The sequence below is a fragment of the Phocoena sinus genome, chromosome 1 (genome assembly GCF_008692025.1).
Source record: "Phocoena sinus isolate mPhoSin1 chromosome 1, mPhoSin1.pri, whole genome shotgun sequence".
In the NCBI taxonomy this organism is placed as follows: Eukaryota; Metazoa; Chordata; class Mammalia; order Artiodactyla; family Phocoenidae; genus Phocoena; species Phocoena sinus.
The window spans coordinates 112,641,421-112,654,443 of record NC_045763.1 but is presented as its reverse complement, the minus strand read 5'-3'; the positions used below and the strand labels follow the sequence as shown (position 1 = coordinate 112,654,443).

Below are 13,023 nucleotides of genomic sequence, written 5' to 3'. Positions count from 1 at the left end.
GGCCCTGTCCTGGGTCCAGAGGATGGGGCCAAAGCACAGGAGACAAGTGTATAGGCCCAGACCCCAACTCACACAACAAGAATTCTGGGGGTTTTAGAGATTTTTCAAGTTGATAAAGAGAGGTAGAAGGAGGGGACGGCTGTGGTGTGGGAGGAAAGGGCCTACCGAGGCCAGCAGGGATGGGGAGAGGAGGGTCAGGGTTGTGTGCCATGAGATAATGCAGTCTCCCGTGAGCCCGCCGGCACTGCTGCCCCATCCCCGTGGACACAGATAGAGGTGCTGACCTCTGTGTAGATGGAGGGTGTGAGGTGGCACAGCAGCCGCACGTCGTCCTCCTGGCAGGCCTTCATGTCCATCATTAAGCAGGTGTGCAGGTCGCCCAGCTGGGTGGCCTGGGCAAATGACTCGTACAGGTTCATCTTCCCTGCGGCGGCTTTGCTGCAAGACCAGTTGGGCCTCAACCAGCAGCCTGACCCCAGCCCACAGTCTCAAACATCTCCTAAGTAGACCCTCACTCTAGAATCCCTTTGCTGCCCAAGATGCCCTGGGCTAATCTCTCTCATGGCCCCCCCACTGCCTTCCCTCCAAGGACTTGGTGACTTATGGGAATTAGGAGACACTCTTCTTTCTCCCCATCTTTCCCCAGTGTTCCAGACAGGGCTCAGACCACAATTAGTGAAGAAGCTACTATCTGGTGACAGTAAAGAACAAGAGAGAGAGAGGGCTCAGGTCAGGTTAGAGAAAACTTTCTCTCCTGCTCTTTGGGCTGTGAGCAATGAGGGCAATAACACATAGAGACCCCGAGACTCCTACCTCACACGATATACAAAAAACTTAACTCAAAATGGGTCACAGGCCTAAATGTAAGAACTGAAACTACACAACTCTTAGAAAAACACATAGGAGTAAAGCACAAGTGACAAAAGAAAAAATAAAGTGGACTTGATCAACATTTAAAACTTTTCTGTTTCAAAGGACACCATCAAGAAACTGAACAGACAACCCACGGAATGGGAGAAAATATTTGCGAACCATACATCTGATAAGGGACATATATCCAGAATATTTGAAGAACTCTTAAAAATCCACAAGAAAGGGCTTCCCTGGTGGCACAGTGGTTAAGAGTCCGCCTGCCGATGCAGAGGACACAGGTTCGTGCCCCGGTCCGGGAAGATCCCACATGCCGCGGAGCGGCTGGGCCTGTGAGCCATGGCCGCTGAGCCTGCGTGTCCCGAGCCTGTGCTCCGCAGTGGGAGAGGCCACAACAGTGAGAGGCCCGCGTACCGCAAAATTAAAAAAAAAAAAAAAAAAAAAAAAAAAAAAAAAATCCACAAGAAAAAGACAAATACCCGATTAAAAAATAGAGATTCGAACAGAAATTTTTCCAAAGAAAATATGCAAATGGCCAATAAGCGCATGAAAAGATACTCAACATTATTAGCCATCAGGGAAATGCAAATCAAAACGATGAGATAGCACTTCATACCTATTAGGCTGGCTATAGTCAAAAGCCAACAAGTGTTGGGGTGCATGTGGAGAAATTAGAATGCTCACACTCTGCTGGTGGGAACATAAAATGGTCGCATCACTTTGCAAAACAGTTTGGCAGTTTCTCACAAATTTAAAAACAGTTACCATTGGACTCAAAAATTCTATATACTCAGGAAAACTGAAGACATCTGTTCATGCAAAAAGTTGTACATGAATGTTCACAGCAGCTCTGTTCACAACAGACAAAAAAGTGGAAACAACCCAAATGTCCGTCAACAAGTGAATGGGTAAATAAATTGTGGTATATATCCATACAGTGGATTATTTAACCATAAGAAGGAATGAAGTACGGATACACACTACCAACAGGGATAAACCTTGAAAACGTTAGGCTAAGTGAAAAAAGCCAGTCATGAAAAATCAAACACTGTATGATTCCATTTATATGAACTATCCAGAATAAGTAAATCTATAGAAACAGAAAAGCAGATCAGTGTTGCATGGGCTGGGTGAAAGGGAGAATGGGAAAGTGACTGCTAATGGGTGTGGGGTTTCTTCTTGTGGTGATGACAACGATCTAAATTAGACAGTAGTAACAGTTGTGCATCTTTGTCAATATACTAAAAACCACTGAATTATACACGTTAAAGCTGTTATTAACACACACACACAGAAGGCCCTGGTGATGACAGCAAAGGGGGATGGGGACTCAGGTATGGTAGGACAGAGGCTCTCTAGGATGCTTCCCGGCACCTTCTTAAACGTGGGGACCACACCCACCTGGCCCTTAGGTAGTAAAGCAGGTGGTAGCCAATCTTGGGCTGCTTCTGATACAGCTCAGAGAGAAGGTCCAGAAGCAGAGAGAAGCTGCTGTTGTCTTCCTGCATCTGGCATAGGTTCCTGGAGTGGGAGATGGGAGTACGGAGGACAGCTTTACCTAGGGGAGACTCTCCTATGGCACTTCAGGGGGCATGGCTGTCTGTGCCCACTGCATACCCCTCCTCCTGGAGAGGGAGCCCCATTACCCCAGGACAGAAGCATAAGTGTGCTGATAGGGAGGATGGATGGCAGAGCAGCATCTCCTACAGCTGGACCTAAACATGAGGTAGAGAGGCTTACCTAAATATTAGGTAGAGAGGCTTCCCCACAGATTCCTCCAGGGACCTACAAGAAGAGGGTGATATATGAGAGTCCATGTGAGGGGTGGAAGGGTGGCTTGCAGGCAGATATTATGGAGAACCAGCCTGAGGCTAGATGCCAGCCTGCTCCTTTCCTAACCAACGTTAAACTTCCCATTGCCCCGGAGGCTTGCTTACAGAGAAACCAGGTTCCTAACACTGAGCCAAAATCTAGTTGTTGTCATTGCAAGTGAGATTCTTGCCCTTCAGGGCGGTTCCAGGCAAGGGTCCAATCCCACCTGAAGCAGCAAAGGCTGGGGCTGCTGGGTGCAGCAGCAGGGGCAGGACGCACAGGAGGGGTGCTAGTGCACTGCTCCAGTACGCTCGCTGTTCGGCAGGCAAAAAATAAATCCTTGTTTAAATTAATCAGTATGTGTGAGAATAAAAACAAATGAAGAGATGATTTTTCCCAAGTCCTCAGCAAGGTGCCTCTAGGACTTGGGTCATCCTTCTAGCTCCCTGAGGCCGAGGGGTGGGGGTGGGGTGGGGTGGGGGAGTAGTCAGGAAAGATGAGCCTTACTCCTCAGTGATCTCCTCAGGCAGCACCTCCCCTCGAAAGTGGCCCTTGAAGAGCTCCTGTAGGCAGGAAGCGAGGACAGACAGCTGCTCCGAGTCAAAGTCTTCCTGGGTGGTAAGACAAGGAGGGACTATCACCACCCAGGCCCAAGCCTCACTGCCCCCACTACCCAGAGCCTCTGAACTCGTTGGCTTCTCCCTCCAGGATCAGCCGGCCCCTCCCCCATCAGAGGGGGACCCATCTAGAGTAGGGGAAGGAGGCAGTCAGATGCCTGTGGGGCTTTAAGCTGGGCAGGCTGGGCTGCTTCCTCCCTTAGGGGGTGGGTTCCTCCTCACCTCCAGGACCTGGTCCACGATTTCCTGCATGACCTCACACTGGGCCTCTGTATCACTGCAGTGCAGAAGGGAGAGGAAATCTCAGGGACGTAAATGATAGCAGAGGGTAGGACACACACCCAGAACGGGCGTGCTCAAGCACACTCCCGTGCACAGAGAAAACAAAGGAGCTCTGTGGGAATCAGGGCTGTGGCTGAGGAGGCCTCAGGGCAGAATCTGCTGCTCTCTGGGCAGAGGCCAAAGACACGGGAAATCCCCATAGTCCTGCGCTTCGGATCTCAGAGGCTCTTCTACTCAGAACCTTGGAGTGAGAGCCTGGGATGCTGGGGAACATGGCTGCCCCCTCCCAGCCCACACCCTCCAACCAAAACTGCAGAAGGCATCTCCCTTGCAGCTTCAACCACCTCTCCACACACCCCTACCACGTCCCCTCCAAACCCACCACTCTGCCACCCCACTAAGCTCCAGGTAGAAGTCCAGGGCTGGACCTCCGGAGTTTGAGAGCAGGGCCGGCACCCACCTCCCCTTCTGAAGCTGGAGCACTTTGTCCCTCAGGGACTCATCCAGCTGGTCAAGGTAAGGGGTGATATCGACTGGCTCTTCCACCACTGTCTCCTTGATTGGGTGGAAGCGAAACTCTCTCTTCTTTCCTGAAGAGAGTGATTTAGGAAAGAATTCACTTGGCCCAGACACGAGAAGCAGAGACAGCCCCCTGAACAGTTTGGCCCTCCTGACATGCGCCTCGTGTGCACCGTTGACCCAGAGCTGTGAGTGCCTGAAGCACTTCCCTGAGCGTGTGCGTGTTCTAGCCTCAGGAAGCAAGAGAGGGCAGGGATCACTTCTCCTTTTTACCCTCCTGCTTCAGTGCCAAGTGCAGGGTTCTGCACCTTGGAGTCTCATCCAGGAATCCTGTTAACAAAACTAACTCAGAGAGGCAAAGATGACAGAGAGACTGCAGAGAGGCTGCTCCTGCCAACCAGTGCTCTCGGGATTGACACAAGGCTGAACTACCTCTGCTGCCAGCCTCACCTTTGCTGTTGAGATCCTCCTCATCGTCACTAAAGGCTGCCTCTGCGTTGTCATAGCAACTCTCATCCTTGTCTGACATGTGGTTGTCCATCTCCATGGAAACTGGCTCCTCAATTTTGACTTGGGAGTAAAGAAAGACAAGGCATTATTTGATGGCCTCCTCTGTCCCATGCTCCTGGGAAAGGGAGACTAAAGGACAAGTGGGAGGAAAAGGAGTTCATGACCTAAATGGAATATGAATTCTGGAAGGACAGGCGTCTTGTCCTTAACCCTCCAGGGCTTTTGGTGGGGATTTTGCTAGGAATGAGAGCAGCACAGAACCTGCCTCCTCTATGCTCAGCTGAGGATCAGCAAGTAGATAAGACCAGGTACAGTCCCAAGTGCTCTTTAATTTAAAACTAAGTTGGGAAGCTCTGCTTGGCTTAAGCCCTTACCCCAGAACAAAAAAGGAAGGGGATGTGTGTTTGTGTGTGTGTGTGTGTGTGTGTGCGTGTGTGTCTGGAACTGGAAGCAAGATTTGAGACCCAATATGACAGTCTCTCATCAGAGGCCAGGATCTGGGGCTGGGAAGAGAGAAGAGATGGGCAAAGCTTAAGTGAGATAAACGCACATTCCATGAAGGCCTTCTACCTACTGAGGAGAGGTTAGTAAGAGAAAAAAATTGGAGTTAAGAGAGCAAGAGAGCTTAGTGAAAAGCAGATAAGATTAGATGGAGAGGGAGAACCAAGGAAGATGACACAAATATGAATAAAAGAAAAAACTAGGGAAAGAAAAATTGAATGGGACAGTGTCACAGGGTAGAGCACTACACAGGGATGACATCCTAAGCAAGGGTTCTAGTCTGGGCGCCCTGGATGTCTCCATCCCTCTTTTGAAACAGGTGATGGAATGGATGGGTCTGTACCTTCCACAGGTGGGCTGGGAGAACTGCAGAACTCAGGAAACTTCTCCCTCAGCATGGCCCGCAGCTCCTTATCCAATTTAGGGTTGTCAAATAGGGGAGCCAAATGCCTAATGGGGAACATGAATGACGGTCAGTATCAGAGCGCCTCACTTCTAACGCAACATGGAGATAAGCAAATAGGTTTAAGCCCAACTGGAACAATTGGGCCATACTCAGATCCTTGGGAAGGGTCACCAGGGCACAGGGAAGGCATTTGGTGCCCTCTGCAAGAGAGAAATTCCTCTAAGAGTCAAGAGGACATATGCCTAGCAGTCTGCGGTGGAGCCAGTACTTTTTATACCTCTTGAGGGAAAGGGTCAGCAGTGGTACAGCAGTATCTGGATGTGCCCGACCTAGTGAAAAATGAGAAAACAACCCATTTCCCTGCCCCACAGACACATAAAGTCCTTACGCCAGGACCCGTTTCTCCACAATGTGATTGAGGGAGGAAAAGACACCCTGCCGCACATGGCCCTCCAATGGTGGATAGAAGTTGGGAATGATCTGAAAGGGAAGAAGAGGAGGAGCGAATGAGCACAGGACTTTCCATCCAGAGTGTTCTGCTGAACTAGATCTAAAAAGCTGCTTTGGTTTTAATCAGGAGACACTGGGAAGTATGGCTGCAGAAAGGACTGGAATGTTCCCGATTGTCCTGTGCTGCTAAAATGGGAAACTCCTACTCAACCTGGCTGCTCCTCAAGGAGACCAGATTTTACCTTGAGTCATCATCCTTGAAGCTGAGAAACCCAGTGGAGACATGGAGAGATTCAACTGGAGACAGTGGTAATGAGGAAAAGAAGCATTCACTAACTTGGGAGATAGGACCCATGGCCATGACCCACTTCTGCTCCCACAGTCAAGGGGCACTGGGAAGACCTATGCACTGACCTACAAGGTTAGAAGGGACACACACTTAACTCTGCTCAGGTAGCATGGGGAGAGAACGAGGGCTGTGGCACTTACGCGGCACATGAAGTCCAGGAGTGTGGCGGTGATGGCGGGGTGGGGCTTCATAGAGTGATGCATGACCAGGATGGCTGGCTCTGGAGAATGTGGGATTAAAGGGCCCCCCACATCAGACAGTCTATTTCCAGCTCCATACAATGAGGTATCAATATGTATGAATGGCTCCAGAGAAAGCTATGTCTATCCCCGTCCCCCTCGTCCTGCTGAGCAGACCCAAAAGCAGACAACCCCCAAAACAGCTCATAGCCCTCGTCTCCCTTCTTGTCCCCAGCATTCAGCTTGGAGGAGGGAGGTAGTAGTAGAAGAGAAGCAGGAGCTAGCACAGCCTTTTCCTCTGCCTGGGCCCTCCCCACTCAAGCCCAAGCCTAAGGCTATGGGCCGAAGGGGGTGGAATGATTGCTTAGCCTCATCAAAGCAATTTTCCTTTTAGGTCAAGGGAGCAGTGATGAGGAACAACGGAACTGCTCCCAGATAAGCTGCCTCCACACCACGCTGCCCTCAGATTTATGGCCACTATCACTGAGACAAGGCAGCAGGGCTTGGGGGATGGGGAGTGCTGCTGCCGGGTCTTGGTCACATACCTATGTTCATAATGCTATCCTTGTCTGGGCTAAAGAACAGCCAGTCGTAAAACAAAGCCAGCTTGGCATTAGAGGCAGCGACGTTTGACTGGAAAAAAAAGAAGAAAAAAGAGGGCTAGTTTCATCAACCAGCTCCCTTTCCTTCAGAAGCCCAAGGCAGATTCCAGGGCCCACGTGACTGCTCCATCCATGAAATTCAGTTTCTAGTGAGACAGGGTAGAACACCCCGCAGGGTTGAAGGCACCCAAATCTGTATATGAGTGTGAGTACCCTGTGGTCTCACCAACCAACGGCCTGGGTTCTCACGCATTCAGTAGAACACATCCTTGATCCCACAGGGAGAACAGCTGGGCCTAGTGGGGCGGTCCCCTGATCACCCCTGAGCTGAGACACTCAAGACTAGCCCCGCAGCTGCCTGTGCTGAGCTCCCCAGGCACATTCCTGAAGGAAAGACCCTTAGGCATAGCTTGTTGTTATATCTGAATCAGCACATTCCAAGGACCCAGTCAGATGGGGGAGGGGGAACTCTGTCAGAAGAGGTCAGAGGGCAGCTAGATGCCAGAGAACAAGTTTCCCACCCCGGGCACAGGGAGGAAACGCTGGGAAGGAAATGGCTCCACTGCGGATTCACTATGTTTGGAGAAGGGAAGTATCCAGAGCTGATGCCAAAAGGCATGGAAGTGAGGGTCTAAGGAACACAAGACCTGAATCTGAGTCAGGAACAATTCAGAGGAATAATCACATGTGGTTTCTGGAAGCTGATAGGAAAGACAGGGATGCCTCAGAAACCCAGGCTTGGAGATTGGCAGTAAAGGTATAGATGAACCTGTTCAACCCTAAACCCACATGGGAAATAAAAAGTGTAAGTAAACTTCTAGAGACACTAAGGGAGGCGGGGCAAAGGCTGAGGCACTCAGGAAGAAGAGAGCGAAAGAAGGGTCCTTAGCGGTCGGGTGGCCCAGAGGGTCAGGAAGAAGCATGGAAGTGTGAGACACAAGGGAAAGAGGGGCCCTTCACCACCCAACAGCCTCCACCCCATGCCCAGCCCCTCACCGTGCATGTTGTCAGAAGCCAGCCAATGATGGCCCACCGGGGCAAGATATCTGAACTCAGCACTTCATTAGAAGGGTGGACAACCCCACAGATGTAGCGAATGAGGTCACAGCGCAGAGACTGACTGTCTGGGGTTGACAGGTACTGGCGCTGGAACCAATCCTGGTATCGCTTTTGTTGACCAAACCGCACCTGGGGGAAGAGGACGTTAGAAAGAAAACTGGGAAGGGAGGGTGGGGTCTCTGGACAGAGGGAAATGAGCACCATTCAACTCTAGGCTTGACCTAGACCTCAATTTCTTCCCACAACTTATTCATTAATTCGTATTGTCTCTCAAGTCTCCCTGCCTTTGGGAAGACATCCTGATTTAAATCTTCCTTGATTTAAAAAAAAAAATGTGGTCTCCGCAGCACTGACTGAAAGCTTCCTGAGGCTGAATGACCTAACAGGATCATTATCCAAAGCATACAGACTCTCCAAACCTTGCATCAAGTCCTTCCCCTAAACAGACTCTAAGTGGATACAAATAGCAACCCTAAGGGGAAAGATCTAGATTTCCTCTTCTATTCCCAATTCAACCAAAACAGAGAGCAGAAAGGTTAAAAAAAGCAAAAAAAACACTAAACCAACACCGTCCAATAGAACTTTCTGCAATACAACTTTCTAGATGGTGGCTACTGAGCACTTAAAATGTAGCTACTCCAACTGAGGTATTGAATTTTAAATTATATTTAACTAATTTAAACTGCAACATGTGCCTAGTGGCTACCACATGCGACAGCCCAGATCTACACAGTTCTCCTATATGACTTGGGAAACCGTAAGTTGGCTAGAGCAGTGGTTCCCTAACACCAGACTGGCTGCAGAGGGATTGCTGCCTGGAAAGTCTGTTACAAATACAGATTCCACAAGTAGATTCTCTGGGAGAGTAAGACCCAGGAAGGTGTATTTTTTTTTTTTTTTTTTTTTTTTTGCAGTACACGGGCCTCTCAATGCTGTGGCCTCTCCCGTTGCGGAGCACAGGCTCCGGACGCGCAGGCTCAGCGGCCATGGCTCACGGGCCCAGCCGCTCCGCGGCATGTGGGATCTTCCCGGACCGGGGCACGAACCCGCGTCCCTTGCATCGGCAGGCGGACTCTCAACCACTGCGCCACCAGGGAAGCCCAGGAAGATGTATTTTTAACATGCTCCTCAAGCAATGCTGCCATAATTCAGCCATGTTTGGAAACCAAAAGGCCGTAGCTCTCTTCCTGAGAGGTCATGGTTCACCCAGAGGAACCGTGAGTTTAATTTCCCAGAATGAGCACCCTCACTCTACCCTTTCACAGCACATTTCCCACTTGTAAATTACATTATTTGTATACAAGTATTGGTTTAATGACTGCTTTAGGTAGACTGAAAGCTTCACAAGAACTGGAATTGTAAGCCTTGCTCAACACTGTATCGCCAGTTCTTAGCTCCATGCCCAATCACACACTTGACCATCCCTCCACCCGGCAGTAACCAAGCGTAAGACATCTACAGGCTGAAGGAAGAAGCCTAGGCCGGCACCTGCAGCTTCTCTTCCTGCTGCAGTAGGTTAGCTTACCCGGGATGTCATGAAGAGGAGCTTAGTCTCCATGTCTGGGGTTAAACGACATGCTAGGAATTTTCGAGATGTTCTTGACTGAAGAAGCTGTAGGATACCTGAACCAAGGGTGCAAGGGAAGAGAAAAGAGAAGGCTGAGGATCAGAAGGAATAGAAAGCAGGTGGGCAACCTGAGCCAGGTACTGATGGCCAGTGGTCTTGCTCATGGGGAAATTCTAAGACATGACCAAGAGGTCAAGCACAGGTATAAGTTGGGGTTCTAACCAGCACCTGAATGATCTGCTCCAACCAACCACCATCCCCAGGACCAAGATATATTCATTCTTTTCTTCTACTGGCCATCCAGAGCCCCCTACTCACTTCACTCCAGGTGGCAACATGTGGGAAAGTTAGGGAAAAATACGGGGAGCCCTAGCCTCTCTTCCTGCTCCTGACCGTCCCATCACTGGGTCCTGGGATCAATGTGGGTTGTGGCATAAGCACGAGCTCTGGAGTCAGACAGACCTGGATCCAAATCCTGCCTCTGACACTTACTAGCTGTGTGGCCTTGGGCAAATTACTTAATCTCCTTGAACCTCATTTTCTTTACATGTAAACATGGAAAGTAAAATATCCATCTTACAGGGGTGTCCTGAGGATTAAATGAGTTAACATACATGAGCCCAGCACACAGTAGGCACTCAAAACAACTCAATACACGTTCAATATAAGAGCAGTACAACATAAGGTAAAACCAGGGCTTTCTTCTGCTTTCCTGACTACTGCACTAATGTTATGCGTGCACATGTACGCGCACACAAGTGCGTGCTGGACGCGGGGTGGGCAAAGCTGCACAGTCACTGTTTCGACCATGAGGACCCTGGGAAGGGTAAGGGAAATGTAAAGGGCCTTGCTGGCAGAGGCACACAGAGACCCTTTTCCTCCCCCGAAGAGGATTTTGGCCAAGCTGGATCCTTGGAATTCAGAGGCATGACTGCTCCTGGGGAGAGGCCTTAGCTTACAGGACAAATTCCAGCCCCTCTGCTGACTCAGTCTCACAAGCTGACCTCTGACACCCCTGACAGACTCAGTGAAGCTGGAAACCGGTCATCAGCTCCCCTCTTGAGCCAAAGAGCTGCCGGGACAGGAGGAGGAGGAGGATCACAGCTCTCTGTCTCACTTTCTCTTAAATGACAGCTGGAGCCTGCCAAGTAGGGGCTGTCTGGGAGGGAAGCACCTGAACTGTCTGTGTGCCCTGCCGTTCCTACACCCAGCTGTGCTTGGCAGAGACTGCCCAGTCCCAAGCTTCCTCAATCTGACTGCCAACGCTCTCCTATCCACCAACCTCTGCCCTCTTGACGCCACCTCTCAAGGACAGGCTGCCCCAACCCTTGCTTACCTGTGAACTGAGGACTCAAGGCCTGAGGGTTATGGATAATATCTTTCCAAAGCAGTTCAAATTCTGGTATCCTGGCAACATTCTGAAGTAGTCTTACGAGGTCTCGGCCAATCATCAAACATTCCATGAACTACATGGGGGGGATGGCAGGAAACAGGAAAGAGAATAGAAACATGGATTGTTTACCTGTTGCAAGGAGGAAGGAACAACACGTTCTAGGCAGGGGAGGAAAGAGGGTCGAAGGGGTTATATGATTTTTTCTGGAACCAAGGGTTGGCTCCAAGCTGTTCAGGGGAAGACAGCTGAAGTGGGGGACTGATATCAAGGATGAGAGGTTACTGGAAACTGCGGAAGCCCTGCTGGTTTTCACATTAATCCGTTGCCCTGTCCTCCGAGAATTGTTTTACTCCGGGTCAAGGGATACTAAGACTCAAAAAGGCTAGGGCTGGCAAGCTGAACCCCAGACATCTTACCCCAGAACTTGCTTGGTCCAACAGAACATTCTATGGTAATGGAAATGATTTCTATCTGTGCTGTCCAAAAGGATACCCATTAACCACAGATAGCTAATGAGCACTTGAAATGTGGCTAATTCAACTAAGGAACTCAATTTAAAATTTTTATCTAATTTCAATTAATTTTCTTTTTTTAGGCCATGCTGTGTGGCATGCGGGATCTTAGTTCCCTGACCAGGGAATGAACTACGCCCCCTGCATTGGGAGAACAGAGTCTTAGCCACTGGACCGCCAGGGAAGGCCCTAATTTCAATTCATTTTAATTTATATTGCCACATGTGGCTAGCGGCCACTGCATTAGACAGCTTAACTCTAGCATCTGTCTCCCTTGGGAGATCTGACAGTGGACAATTCTCAATTCCACGTGATCCTGGCAATTACCCAGGTGGGTAGGTGGGGGAGACAACCTAACAGTGGGAACACAAGACAGCTTCTGTCTGTGGTGTGCTGTGCAACAGTGTTCATGAAGCTGACTAGGAAAATCCCTCGGATGCCAGCGTAACCGGCAGCATTCTAGGAACCAGGGCTACTCCACACTAATTTCTCCATCCTTCTATCCTCATCTGTCTTAGACTGATGAAAAAACAACCGACCTTGAACCACCTCCATCTCTCCAACACAACACCTCTGACCCCAGGTCACCACACAGAACAGAAAGAGGTGTCCCATCCTGGGTTTCACTTCCCCACACTGTTTTTGTCCTCACCCGCTCCCGAAGCAGTGAGATGCAGAAGTCCACCTCCTTCTGCCGCAGGGCCTGCAGCTGGGCGGTCCCATGGTGGTCCACGATGAGGCGGAGGTATGTGTAAACAGCCATGGCAATGAGGATGCTGCTCTTCAATACCCATTCCCTGCAGGGAGGGAAGACACTGGCACCTGTACTCCGTCTAGACCCTCCCAATTCACCCCCACACTTGGCTCCAGTGCCTCACAGATGTTTGATGACTAGCACTGGGAGTAAGTTTTTGGTTCCTTAATTGGCCGCTCCTGCTGTCGTTAACTATCTTGGACTATTAACTGGCTAAGGTAGGGACAACTTCCTCCCACTCTACCAAGTGCCCGATAAAGGTTAAGTGCTAAATAAAAGCAATCTCTCTACCACGTAAGAACTTAGCTTCCAATAAAATAATTTTGTTTTTGTTGACTCCGTCACTCAAACATTAACTGAGTGCCTATCGTGTGCCAAGCACTGTCGAGGTACAAGGGACAGAGATAAGTCAGAGCTTCTGCCTGGCTCAGACTACAAAGAAAGAGGTTCGGAAGTGTCCCTCAGTCAGTGGTCCGTAAAGTGTGGCCCAAGGACCTCTGGGGATTACCAAGACCCTTTCAGGACCCTGGAGATTTCAGAACACACTGCGTCAGCTTGTCATTAGCAGCCCACCATGTCACAAACCTTCCCCTGGCTTGCTCTCTAGCCACTGATCCCACACTCCCAGTCAATGAGTCACC

General features: G+C 49.9%; 1 protein-coding gene across 2 annotated transcripts in view; it reads right to left on the bottom strand.

The window, feature by feature from the left end:
- The window catches only part of INTS3 (integrator complex subunit 3), a 39,264-nt gene that overhangs the window by 6,009 nt on the left and 20,232 nt on the right, over positions 1-13,023 (bottom strand). For both annotated transcript variants that reach the window (XM_032632281.1, XM_032632291.1), the window contains exons 7-21: positions 12,281-12,425; positions 11,060-11,189; positions 9,682-9,779; positions 8,094-8,285; positions 7,041-7,128; positions 6,457-6,536; positions 5,906-5,997; positions 5,455-5,561; positions 4,551-4,670; positions 4,042-4,171; positions 3,522-3,576; positions 3,190-3,293; positions 2,611-2,655; positions 2,272-2,391; positions 285-438 (exon numbers count right to left, since the gene is read on the bottom strand). In XM_032632281.1, coding sequence (XP_032488172.1) covers positions 285-438; positions 2,272-2,391; positions 2,611-2,655; positions 3,190-3,293; positions 3,522-3,576; positions 4,042-4,171; positions 4,551-4,670; positions 5,455-5,561; positions 5,906-5,997; positions 6,457-6,536; positions 7,041-7,128; positions 8,094-8,285; positions 9,682-9,779; positions 11,060-11,189; positions 12,281-12,425 — 1,660 coding nt within the window. The remainder of the gene's footprint in view (positions 1-284; positions 439-2,271; positions 2,392-2,610; positions 2,656-3,189; positions 3,294-3,521; positions 3,577-4,041; positions 4,172-4,550; positions 4,671-5,454; positions 5,562-5,905; positions 5,998-6,456; positions 6,537-7,040; positions 7,129-8,093; positions 8,286-9,681; positions 9,780-11,059; positions 11,190-12,280; positions 12,426-13,023) is intronic.